Source organism: Mobula hypostoma, chromosome 1 (assembly GCF_963921235.1).
Source record: "Mobula hypostoma chromosome 1, sMobHyp1.1, whole genome shotgun sequence".
Classification (NCBI taxonomy): Eukaryota; Metazoa; Chordata; class Chondrichthyes; order Myliobatiformes; family Myliobatidae; genus Mobula; species Mobula hypostoma.
In genome coordinates this window covers 33,935,759-33,949,623 of record NC_086097.1, presented here as the reverse complement: position 1 = coordinate 33,949,623, position 13,865 = coordinate 33,935,759, and the positions used below count along the sequence as shown (strand labels likewise).

At 41.1% G+C, this 13,865-nt stretch overlaps 1 protein-coding gene across 1 annotated transcript in view; it reads left to right on the top strand.

Moving 5' to 3' along the window:
- LOC134353043 (sodium/potassium/calcium exchanger 4-like) overlaps nt 1-13,865 on the top strand; it is a 349,369-nt gene that overhangs the window by 315,009 nt on the left and 20,495 nt on the right. Inside the window, exon 12 of the mRNA XM_063060914.1 lies at nt 3,994-4,160. Within this exon, the coding sequence (XP_062916984.1) occupies nt 3,994-4,160 (167 nt within the window). The remainder of the gene's footprint in view (nt 1-3,993; nt 4,161-13,865) is intronic.

Here is a 13,865-nt window from a genome sequence, read left to right as displayed (position 1 = left end):
TGATATTGATGCGATGGGAGATGAGGACCTCGATACAATAGCTATCACGAAAGAGGTAGTGCTGAGCAAACCTGTGGGCCTAAAGATAGACAAGTCCCCTCATCCCAGGGTACTGAAAGAGACGGCAGAGGTTATATTTGAGGCTTTGGTGATAATTTACCAAAATTCTCTAGACTCTGGGCAGGTCCTGAAGGATTGAAAGAAGGTGAATGACACACCACTGTTCAAAAAAGGATGTAGGCAAAAGGCAGGTAACTATTAGGCCAACTGTTTTAACATCTGTATTTGGAAAATGCTTGAAGCTATCATTAAAGAAGAAATAGCGAGGCATCTGGAAAGAAATGAATCCATCAGGCAGACGCAGCAGGGATTCAGCAAAGGCAGGTCCTGTTTGACAAACTTACTGGTGTTCTTTGAGGATATAACGAGCACAGTGGATAGAGGGCAACAGATGGATGTCATTTACTTGGAATTCCAGAAGGCATTTGATAAGGTGCCACATAAAAGACTTATCCATAAGATAAGAATGCATAGAGTTTGGGTTGATGTATTAGCGTGGATAGAGAACTGGTTAACCAATAAAAAACAGAAAATTGGAATACATGGGTGTTTCTCTGGTTGGCAATCGGTGGTGAGCGGTGTGCTTCAGGGGTCGGTGCTGGGCCCACAACCGTTCACGATATACATTAACGATCTGGAAGAGGAGACCGAGTGTAGTGTATCTAAGTTTGTTGATGACACTAAATTGAGTGGAAAAGCAAATTATGCAGAGGATAAGGAGAGTCTGCAGAGAGATATAGATAGGTTAAGTGAGTGGGCAAGGGTATGGCAGCTGAAGTACAGTGTTGGTAAATGCAAGTTCGTCCACTTTGGAAGGAAAATGGAAGATCAGGTTATTATATAAATGGTAAAAGATTGCAGCATGCTGCTGTGCAGAAGGATTTGGAGTGCTTATGCTTGAATCACAAAAGGTTGGTTTGCAGATGCAGCAGCCTATCAAGAAGGCAAATGGATTATTGGCGTTCATGGCCAGAGGGATTGAATTTAAGAGCAGGGAGGTTATGTTGCAACTGTACAGGGTACTGGTGAGGCCACATCTGGAGTACTGCGTGCAGTTCTGTTCTCCTTACTTGAAGAAGGGTATACTGTCTTTGGAGGTGGTGCAGGGGAGAAATGAATGGGTTAGATTACAAGAAGAGATCGAGTCACCTGGGACTATACTCGTCGGAATTCAGAAGAATGAGAGGAGATCTTATAGAAACATGTAGAATTATGAAAGGGATAGATAAGATAGAGGCAGGAAAGTTGTTTCAACTGGAAGGTGAGACTAGAACTAGAAGACATAGCCTCAAGATTCAGGCGAGCAGATTTAGGGTGGACATGAGGAGGAACTGCTTTTCCCAGAGAGAGGTGAATCTGTGGAATTCTCTGCCTAATGAAGCAGTGAAGGCTACCTCAGTAAATATATTTAAGATGAGGTTGGAAAGATTTTTGCATAGTAGGGGAATTAAGGGTTATGGGAATAAGGCAGGTAGGTGAAGATGAGTCCATGGTCAGATCAGCCATGATCTTATTGAATGGTGGAGCAGGCTCAATGGGCCAGATGGCTGACTCCTGTACCTATTTCTTATGTCCTTATGTTCCAGCATCTGCAAAATCTCTTGCTTTTAAGCGATTGTGAATGCTGGAATCTGAAGCAATAGGTGAAGGGCGGAAAGAACTCGGTGGCTCAATCAGCATCTGTGAAGGAAAGGGATGGTCAATGTATCATGTTGAGAACACGCATCAGGACTGATCTTGACCTGAAACATTGATCATCCCTTTGCTTCTACAAATGCCATTTGGCCCAATGAGTTCTTTCAGCACTTTATGTATCTCTTATATAAAGTAACCCATAGCTCTTCATTCTAATAGATATAAATACAAAAGGAGAGTTGTCCAAGTGTTTTTTTATATATGTAGATTTCTTGAATTGGGGGTGGGGTGAGTGGGATGAAGAAGCAAAGGGATTTTGAGAGGGAATTCCAAAGCTGAAAAATCAGTCAAGTTGGAAGAAAGAAGTGAATCTGCACAGCAGGTGTTATTTTCTACAAAATGGAAGAGTTTTATTGGGTTTGTATTAGGGCAAAGTCAAGAGTACAACAGGAAGTACTGAATATTGAAATACAGGGCTGAGAATTTAATTTTAATAGATCATGAAATTAGCAAAATATATAACAAGATATGATTTAGGAAAAAAAGTTTTGGATGAGGTGAGTCTATGCAAGGTAACCGATAGGAAGGCAACAAAGCTAACATTGGAAGAGTTCTATAATTAGCTGATGCATGTAAGGATATTCAGCTGGAGATAGCCTGAAAGAGGCTTTTCATAACCAAAGGACCGAGTCAAATTTTGAAAGAGAGGACCTGTCTTAACATCCCAGAAATGTCCATAAATCTGGAACACTTAGGGAGGGAGGAATTCCGGAAAATTATAAGCCACCATGAACATGATGTGGAGCAAATTGTTGGAGCTGCAGGCTTCTAAATCTTTGTATCCTGATAAATTTCATACCAGGCTTTTAAGTGAAATGGTCATGGAGATAATTGATGCATTTGCTTTAATTTTTCAAATGTCCTAGCTTCAGGAAAAGAAAGGAAAATTATCAGATGTAAATTTGTAATTCAAAAAAGAAGTTGTAAAGCAGGAAACCGGAATCCAGTTAGTGTAATATCAGTATAGGGAAAATGTTAGAACGTTTTATTAAAGATATTGTAGTTGGGCACTGAGAAAAATTTTCATTTAACAGCCAAGTCAGTATTTCTTTGTCAAAAGGAAATCAAATACTTTACCAATTTTATTGAAGTTCTTCGAAGAAAAAGTACATTATAGATAAGGGGAATCATTACATAAATTTTGGAAGCAACAATCTGGAGGAGAAACCCAGGTAGTCGAGCCGGTTGTTCGTGTCTCCAAATCCCAGCATCTGCTGTCTCTTGTGGCTTGCTTGGATTTCAGAAGGTGCCACGTCAAAGGGTGTTGGGGAAGTTAAATGCCCATTGCGTGGGAGGTAACCTACTGGTGTAAATAGAAGGCTGCTGGTAAACAGTAAATACTGAGTAGGCTTAAATGAGTCTTTTACTGATCAACAAGATGTGAGGAGTGGCTTGCCGCAGGGATTAGTGAGGGAAAGGAAATACAAAAGCAGGGATATTATTCTTCATATATTAGACAATGGTGTGACTACTTCGAGGATTCTGTGTACAGCATCTGTCTTCTCCTTAAAAGAGCAATGTAAGTGCTTTGAAGCAATCCAGAGAAGATTTTCCAAATTACTATCTAAAATGGGCAACTTTCCTTATGAGAAGAATTGAATAGGCTCAACATGGGTTAGCCGGAGTTTAGAAGAGCGAAAAATGACATTTTATTTGATAATTTCAGATCATGACAAAATTTGACATTGTGGATGTGCAGAAGATGCTTCCTCTTATGAGAGAACGTAGGAGTATTTAAAAATAAGGGGGAATGTGCTCATAATTGAGGCATGCTGTTCTCTTGCAGAGTCATGAGCCTTTGGAACTCTTTCTCAACGACTGTGAAAGCAGTCTTTGAAAACTTGTGAGACAGCACTAGATGGATTTTTGATGAGCAGTGGAGTGAAAGATTATCAGGAGTAGGCAGGAATATGAAGCTGAGGTTGCAGTCAAAACAACCAGGCTCTTACAAGAACAACTGTGAATGACAGGCAGGTTCTTGGAGCCTTTCCACCTACACCTGCTCCTAATTTGCACATCCAGATTGTTTAAGTTAGCATTCTCAGCCTCTTTTCATTTGGACCTGAAAAAGTCTCTGGAGTTGAGAGGCTAACTACTCAACCTGGCAACTGAAAGCCAGTAATTAGAAGCAGTCTTTGGCATACTCTTATAAAAGATTTTGTTAGATTTTTTTCTGATCCCTCTATTTCTTCACTGTGTAAAACCCAATGCACTGATGTTTTTTTTTATTATCTACAGATGGCAATTTGAATAAACTCAAGTGGCTAAGTTCATGGCCGGTCCTCATTATGCTGTTCTTCACTGTACCTAACTGTACACAGCCTCGCTGGGAGAGGTTCTTCATGATTACCTTCATCATGTCTACCCTGTGGATTGCCGTCTTCTCTTATTTAATGGTGTGGATGGTAAGTAATGAAACAAAGGCGGATCACACTATTTAAAGCACATGCTGTCCTGAATTTATCAAGGGGTGACATTTGTCATAATCCAAGGCTGATTGAATTCCAAATGCTGAAAGTATAGTGGAAGTGTATGGTTCAAAATGGCAAAGGGTATTGCTGGAAATTATTGGAATAATGCTCAGCATAAATTGACTGACTGTTATCAGTCTCCTGATAGCTTGATAGCTATAGGTAAGGATAGTTATGGAACTTGTGGGAGGGTTTCTAATTGGAGTAGGGCAAATTACAAGGGCATTAGGCTGGAACTAGGAGGTGTTAACTGGGAACACCTTTACTCTGGCAAGTCCACATCAGACCTGTGGAGGATGTTTAAAGATCAATTGCACAGAGTGCAGGAAACGTAAGTTTCTATTAGAACAAAGAATGGGGATAGAAAGATAAGAGAACCTTGGATGTCCAGAGAGGTGATGGATTTAGTCAAGGAGGAAAAGGAAAAGTTTATAAAGCTTCAGAAGTTAGGATCAAACGAAGCACATGAATATAAAGAAGCCAGAGAAGAACTAAAGAAAGGAATAAGGAAAGTCAGGAGAGGACATGAAAAGTCCTGGCAAGTAGAATTAAGGTGAGTTCCAAGACGTTGTGTACAAATATCAAGAGCAAGAGGATAATTTGGGAGAGAGTGGGACCACTCAAGGATAAAGAGGAGAACATTTGCATGGATGCAGGGAATGTTGGTGAGGTACTAAATGAGAACTTTGCTTCAGTATTTACCAAGGAAAAGGATATGGAGGCCCAGGAGATCAGTGCTGACTGTATAAATACATTAGGGTGTTTAGAGGCCAAGGAGGAGGAAGTATTGGGCTTCCTAGTGAGTACTAAGGTGGTTAAGTCCCCAGGACCTGATGGAATTTATCTCATGTTATTGAAGGAGGCAGGAGATGAGATTGCTGGGCCCTTGACCAGTATCTTAGTGTCCTCTCTAGCCACAGGCGAGGTCCTGGGGGACTAGCAAGTGGCTAATATTATACCTCTATTTAAGAAGGGAACAAGGGAAAATCCTGGGAACTATAGACCAGTGAGTCTCACGTCAGTTGTGGGGAAATTGCAGGAGAAAGTTCTTAGGGATGGGATATATAAGCATTTGGAAATCCATGGCCTAATTACGGAGAGCCAACATGGCTTTGTGTACAGTGAGCCGTGCCCTACCAGCTTGAATGAGTTTTCTGACAAGGTGACGAGAGAGTTTGATGAAGGTAGAGCAGTAGATGTTGTCTAGTTTAGTAAGGCGTTTGACAAAGTCCCTTATGGGAGACTAATCCAGAAGATTAAGATGCATGGGTTCTACAGCAAATTGGATGTTTGGATTCAGAACTGGCTTGCGCATAGAGGACAGGGTAGTGGTTAAAGGGACTTATTTGAGCTGGAGGTCTGTAATTAGTGGAGTTTTGCAGGGATCTGTGCTGGAACCTCTGCTGTTTTTAATGTATATAAATGAGTAGGATGAAAATTTAGACGGGTGGGTTAGTAAGCTTGCAAATGATACCAAGATTGGTGGAGTTTTGGATTGTGTAGAAGACTGACAAGGAATACAGCACAATATAGACCAGTTGCAGATATGGGCAGAGAAAAGGCAGATGAAGTTTAGCCCAGATAAATGTGAGGTGTTGCACCTCGGTAGGGCAAATGCAAGGAGACAGTACACTGTTCAGGGCAAGGTCTGTAACAGTGTTGCTGAGCAGAGAGATGTTGGGATCCAAGTTCATAGCTCCTTGAAGTGGCTACACAGATGGATAAGGTGGTTAAGAAGGCTTATGGAATGCTTGCCTGTATGTGTCCGAGCACTGAGTTCAAAAGTCAGGAGATAATGATGCAACTTTAAAAAACTCTGGTTAGTCCACATCTGGAGTATTATGCACAGTTCTGGTTGCCCCACTATAAGAAGGATTTTGATGTTTGGAGATGGTGCATAAGAGGTTTACCAGGATGCTGCCTGGCGTAGAGAGCACGTGCTATCACGAGAGGCTGGGTAAACTTGGGCTGTTTTCTCTGAAGCATCAGAGGCTGAGGGGAGATCTGATAGAGGTTTACAATGTTATGAGAGGCATAGATAGAGTGGACAGAGAGTATCTGTTTCCCAGGGTTGACATGTCTAATACCAGAGGCCATGCACTGAAGGTGAGGGGGGTAGATTCAAGAGGGATGTGAGTGGTAAGTTTTTCACTCAGACAGTCATGGATGCTTTGAATGTGCTGCTTGGTGTGGTGGTAGAGGCAAATGCATTAGAGACTTTTAAGAGATGGACACACAGATGTAAGGAGGATAGAGGAATATGAACACTTATAATGCATTGTCTTTTGTCCTGAGTCTATCAATTCTATGGTGTTCCTTGTGAATTTGTCGAGGTGTTCCTTACAAAATGGGGAAAAGATCATGCCACCTCTTCAGAAAATAGTTTTGAGCAATTTGCTGAAATAAGTGAGCTTGAATATAGCAATTCAGAGGTCAACACTAAGCCGAGTGAGAACAGTTGATGTAATTCAGGAAAGTTTGTGATTATAATTAGGTTGTTAAAGATATAATGCAATGAATAGATGTCACTAAGCTTAATGTCCCATCAGGCTTTATGTTCCAGCTTAGTTTATTTGTGCAAACATGAGGAAATCTGCAGATGCTGGAATTTCAAGCAACACACATAAAAGTTGCTGTTGAACGCAGCAGGCCAGGCAGCATCTCTAGGAAGAGGTACAGTCGACGTTTCAGGCCGAGACCCTTCGTCAAGACTAACTGAAAGAAGAGCTAGTAAGAGATTTTAAAGTGGGAGAGGGAGGGGGAGATCCAAAATGATAGGAGAAGACAGGAGGGGGAGGGATGGAGCCAAGAGCTGGACAGTTGATTGGCAAAAGGGCTATGAGAGGATCATGGGACGGGAGGCCTAGGGAGAAATAAAGGGGGAGGGGGGATGCCCAGAGGATGGGCAATAACGGATGGGGTATGAGGGGGAGGTGGGGCATTAGCGGAAGTTAGAGAAGTCAATGTTCATGCCATCAGGTTGGAGGCTACCCAGATGGAATATAAGGTGTTGTTCCTTCATCCTGAGTGTGGCTTCATCTTTACAGTAGAGGAGGCCTTGGATATTTGTGCTGCTGCTTTGAGAGCATATTTATCCTTAAGAAGTAAATCTTGATATTTAGCACGGACAAATAGTAAACTTTAAACTTCCACAGGTAAAATGTGCTTGAATGGGTTACACTTTTGTATGTGACCCAGCATCAAAGATATGTGGAAGCTGAATTTTTACATCACTTCAGCAGGCTCTGAGTCATGTTACTAGGATCAATGTTCAAAACAGATTTCCATGGCATCAGGTATAGAAGTCACTGTCATCTGCTCTATACAAGGAATCCAAGCATAGTACTTCCAAGAGCCAGCAAGAGAAAGGGAGAATTCCCCAGTGCAGAAAACTAATGGATGATGCAAGGGAAAGATTGTATGAGACTTTTGAAGTGAGAAGGATTTGAAGTTAGAATTATGTATAAACTATATACTGAATTTTGAAGCAAATGTGAGATCATTGTATTTGTACATTTTCTTTGAAATTGCAGAAGGATGTTCATGATTCTTGCCAGTGAAGTTTTTGGTTAACTTGTAGCACCAAAACTGATTCCTCATAGTGTTTTCCTTGACCCAATTGCGTAGAATGTTTTTTATAGATGGTCTCCAAGGATACACATGACAGTACACAGTATAGAATACAAAGGCAGTAGGGTGCCTTATGCCTGGATTACTGCTTAACTATTTCATTGCTATGTGCAGACTGTATGACAGAGGAGCTTCAACATGTGTCTCTGAGCCTAAGAACTCCAGTGTCAAGCGAAAGGATATATTCTTTAAAGCAAATTTTATTTTGGATCTTGATGGAGTAGCATGTATTATGGGAGCCCAAAATGAGGTGATTTTGTGTATAAGAAAGAATACTCTGGTGGAGGTAGCTCATGTCATGTAAACAGTAAGGTGTCCTGTTTAAGGATATGTACAGAAACTGGAAGACTGTTTCAATCTGAAACTAGTAGCAATAATGGATCGCTGGTCATGTAGAACAGGAGTTCAAAGGCAGATTTTACCCTACTTTTCTTTATCGATGGGCTGAACGGCCTAATTCTGTTCCTATGTCGTAGGGTCTTATGGCCTTGAATGATTCCCTAGTACGATAAGATGGATTCCTGACCTCGCTATGATATTACACCTTTTTGTTTTCTGTACTGCACTTTCTCGGTAACTGCTAATCTTTACATGGTGCATTGAGGCAGAATAAAGTAAAACAAAAACAATAAGCTGTAGCCGTTACTGATTTGGTCTGTATGAACAGTATGCAGGACCATCTTTTCACTATACCTCAGTACATGTGACAATAATATTCCAATTCCTGGTTGGAATCGAGAATTAATGATTATAATGTTTCATTGAAGAACTTAATCAGATTTGCAATTTTGATGCCTTTTTAGATTATACCTTCAGTGATAAGTTTGAGCATGCTTTGATAAGTGAACAAATTCAGCACACAAAACCTTGACTATAAAGTTGCTGTGTCAATGGAAGTGTTACTCGAGAGCAGAAGTGACCAGTATGGCTGCAGTGCACTGTCAGAGAGCCACAGCAATGTCCAGGAGTATGAAACTAAGTCAAAAACCTTAGTTACATCAGTTCAACTAGTTGCTAAAACAACAGGGCCATCATTTGCCAGAGGCAAGTACTTAGTTTCTGAAAGGCAGAGGGTCTGCACCTTGCCTGCCTCAGGGCCCCAAGAATAAGACGAACAGTGGTAGTTGGAAACGACTACAGAAAGAAGAGTTGCATATTATCTGTTCCACAAGCATTAATGACAACAGAGAGTTCTTTTTGAAAATAAGGATATTAATTAACAGTCATGGGACTGACATGCAGCCTTCATATTGCTGCAGTCTGATAATGAGACAAAACATCTGTGGTAACAAGTTCAGCCAGTTACCATTGACAGACAGCCTCGTCAAACCAAAAGCCTAATCTGGTGAGGTTTTGACAGACGTTTTGATAAATAGAGTGCACAATACGACACAATTGTCAGTAAGTAATCTATAAAAATAGGCCAACTGGAAAGGACAGGCTGAGACAGTGCAAGCTGAAGGGGGGGATTGATCCTGCAATGTTGTATCTTGACACTTTGTTGGGAAAGTACAATACTACGCTCAGCCAGCTCTACCACCGTAATGAGGTACAATGCACACGTTCATATCACATCACACGCAGAGCCAAGAGAACGGATGCAGTCTTGTTTGCTCTGAAGAGTCATTTTGAGAGCAAGTGGAGAAACTGGAATTCACCAGAGTGAGTGGCCAAGCCAGTACGTAACAGCGGCAATACACCGAAGTCACGTTATGTAAAGCAAAAGATATGGCTTGTTCCCTTTCAACTGATACCTTACAGCAGTGGACATTAGAAGATAGACAGATATACTTTATCAATCCCGAGAGAAATTTGGTTGCGTTACAGCCGAACCAACCAAGAATAGGGCGTAAATATAGCAATACAAAAAACCCCAACAATCAAACAACAAAATGTAAACTATGCCAGATGGAAAATAAGTCCAGGACCAGTCTATTGGCTCAGGGTGTCTGACCCTCCACGGGAGGAGCTACACGTTCGATGGCCACAGGCAGGAACGACCTCCCGTGCCGCCAAGTGTTGTATCACGGTGGAATGTGGCCGAAGTCCAACAGTAAAAAGTTCAATATCCAGTCTGCAAACACGTTCCTTGATCGTAATAAACCCCAGATTGCACCATCCGTTGTTAACCAGATCAGTAAGCAAGAAACTTCTTTACGCTTACCGCTCTCAGTGCACTTCCAGTCAGCCGGAACGGTATTACCCACTGAACTCCTCTTCTCCAAAAGTCTCTGTTGTCTCAACCTGGTCCTCTTTCCTCGGCTTTGTGATACCTCTCTGTGTGTTTTCCTCCGGATTTCAGCAGGGGTGTCTGCCGTTCTGTTAGCTAAGCCGACCGGAATTTGCTGGTCCATGGAATACACAATGTGACCTTGCTTCTGTCCCGCGTGTCGGGATGTAACCATTTCCAGCGCTAAAGAAAACCCAAATAAAACTCGCTCTACCAGCATGTTAGAGAGGGTGCAGCTTCGACGTGTTACCGTGAGAAAAAAAATACAAAAAATAACGTAAATTAAAAAGTAAGAAGAAGAAAGTAAAAGAATAGATCGGAACGGCTGTACCAGGCTGCATGCACCACAGAGATCCATAGATTTTCGTCTGAGGTTTTTCTTGGGGGGGGGGGGTCAGATGCAAGCTGACAATGTTAAAATTCATAGACTCTACCCAACTCTGCATCTTCCTTCCTCTTAAGGAATAACGATTTCTTCAAATAAAAGTTATCAGAGAGCACATACGGCACAGAAGTAGGCCCTTCGGTTCACCTAATCTATGCCAACCTGATCTTCTGTCTAGTCCCATGTACCTGCACCCAGACTATATCACTCCAAACCCCTCCATTTACCTATCCAAACTCTTCTTAAATGTTGCAATTGAACCTACATTTACCACTTCCACTGGCAGCTCATTACAGACTTTCACCACTCTCTGAGTGAAGCTCCCCTCAGGTTCCCCTTAAATATTACATCTTTCACCCTAACCTATGAATTCTAGTTCAAGTCTCACTCATGCTGAGGGGAAAAAGCCTGTGTGCATTCACCCTATCTATACCCATCACAATTTTGTATACCTCTGTGAGATCTTCCCTCATTCTCCTGCGCTCTAGGCAATAAAGTCCTGACCTATTCAACCTTTCCCTATAAGCCAAGTAGCAGCAACGTAGAGTCATAGAAAAGTACAGCACAGAAACAGGCCCTTTACCCATTCAGTCTGTACCGAAAATTAACATCTTTGTAAATTTTCTCTGCACTCTTTCAAGTACTGGGAATGGTTTTTGTATTGAAAACAAATTATCTATGCCCCATTGTATGTTTTTACAGTAAAATCTAGATAAATATTTTATAACATTTTGAAACCTAGTGCTGTGTAGACTTTGAAGACTTTTTCTGTTTAAAGTGAAAATGAAAACTTTGAATTTGCAAAGGTTTCAATATATTGTCAAAGTTCAGTACGAAATGAAAGTGCTAATAAAGTCTGTTCACCTAATATTGTTCTATTTGCTGACATTCAATATTCATGTAATTTGTGTCATTTTTATTTCTTTGTCAATGATGAAATGTATTGTTTGGACTCTTTTAAACAGTCCTTTTGTAAACTTTGCAATTGGTAAGGACAGGACATAGAAACCAAATGCAAACTAAAGTCAGATATAAGAATTAGAATCAGAATTGGGTTTGTTATCACTGACATATGTCGTGGAATTTGTTTTCTGCCAGCAGTACAGTGGAAGACATTTCAGAAAGTAGAAGTTACAATAGATCTAGAGAGATAGATAGTGTGAAAGAGGAATAATGATGTAGTGTCATGGACAGCTCAGCAATCTGATGGCAGAGGGGAAGAAGCTGTTGAGTGTGAGTATTCAGTCTCCTGTATCTCCTGCCTGATGGTAATAAAGAGAAGAGGGCGTGTTAAGATATTATGCATGTCATTGAATTTTTTATTAACATTAGCTTTGGAAAGGCATGTTAAAGGCTAATTGGGATAATGATGGGACTTCTGTTGCTTCTAATTAATTTACCTTGGTTTTGATAGATATCCGGAATGAAAATATGACAGCAGTTTGTGTAATGGGTAGCCCACACAAGTCTGACAGGAGCAACTTTTGAAGCAAATTGTTGACAGGATAGCACTTGACTTGAAAGCTACCCTTGTATCCAAATCATACTGTTGAATGGATGACAGACGGAATATAATATTTATTACATCGTATTAAGGACTTTAAACCACCTTCTCAGCAGGGACAATCTAGCCTGAGATAATTAATCAGTAAGTAGTGATACCTTACCCATGGGTGGAACATATATCAATTATTAGTGGTAGGCTGTCAAATTTGTGCTGCCGATTCTACACTTGATTATGGTAACCTCGTGTAAAGTTTCTACAGCCTGTCTCTGCAAATGGCCTGAACGATCAACAAACCTGACAAATCTTCCGAAATCTGAATCTCCCACACTGATGTGCGATTCAACTGTTTCACGGACTGCCATCAAACCAAGAGTTGCATTTTGTAATGATGGGGACTTCTTTGCTCAAATAAATCCCAGCTGTTGTTGCACAGAATATACTGTATATGAGCTGAATTATCATGAAAGCAGATAAACCAAGATCAATCCAAAGTATTCGTACTCAACCTGTTGTTCGTCGCAGTGGCTCATGTCACATGTTGTGTTAGATAATATTTTTACGTGCTTATGTGGTAAATTGATCATGCTGAGGTGGCCCACAGAAAACAAGAGCAGCAATAAAGACGGCTCACAATGGAAAATGGGTTGAAAGTGCGGTGTTTTGTTTTAATGATCCCTCATGTAAACATGCCAAAGTCAGACTTGTGGTCATCAGGACTCTTTGGATTCTGCAAGGCACTTTGCATTATAGATTATTCCTGCATAGAGTGGACTGGTGGTACTTGGCTCCTCTTCAGTAGAAGCCCATAGAACCTGGTACTCTCAGGGCATCTCCCATTTAAGTGCTACCTAAGCATCGGTCAGCTTAGCTTCTGTGCTGAAGAGGGATCAGTCGTTCCCAGACTACTACTTCTTAACGTAGCCTTATTACTCTGGAATTTAAAGTTAAGTTTCTTAACATTCTTCTTTTCAATTTGGCAGTCTGAATGATGCCAAATAACCTTCCCAAAAAATAGGAATGGTTAGCAAAGTGTTGATGACCAGAGGATTGTACAGAATAGGACTCTGTAGAATTCATTGTAATGTCCATTCCTTCTTGTGGTATGTATCATTACTTTTGTCTTAAGAATAAGGGTAAGAAGTTAGCAGATGGTAATTTACTTGAAAGAGAAGGAGAAAGCTGTAGGCAATAGAAAGTACCTGGAGAAGTATAATGGTGTTTGGAAAGGCAAACAGGGTAAAGGAATACACAGAGATTGGTAGGAAATTGGGAAATATAAAGGACCTTGGCATACAGTCAACATATTCCTGAAGATACAAGGACAGGACAAGTAGATAAGGTGATAAAGCAGACCAAAGGGATACTTCTTTAGATTTGACCTCATCTGGAGGAGCACAGAGATCTGTTTAAACAGAGTTAGTGCAGAACTTGAACACACAGTCATGAGTGTACAGGAAGTAAAGTAAGGGCTTGAGGATGCAGTCTTGCGGGCACACTGGAGTCCATGCTGGGTTGGGGGATGACCACGCCTATGGGTGCTGCCCTCTAGTGGTCGCTCAGTGGAAGGCGAACTGGATTGCGTTCGTCTGCAGCTGCGCTGGTACGTGGTGAGGAACTACTGCGTACTTGTTTTTGCAGAGACGTAGCTTCAGGACAACATCCCGTGCATCAGGCCATGTCACTCAGGGACCTGAGCCAATATTATTATTCATAACTATAAGTACTATGTTTTGTGCGCTGTCTTTTACCGTAAGTGCAGTACCTTGGCCCCAGAGAAACACTGTTTCATTTGGCTTTTACATGTGTATGGTTGAATGACAATTAAACTTGAGCTTGAATTTGAACTTGAACACTGGTGTTGAGTATAAATACGCTGCATACAATGTA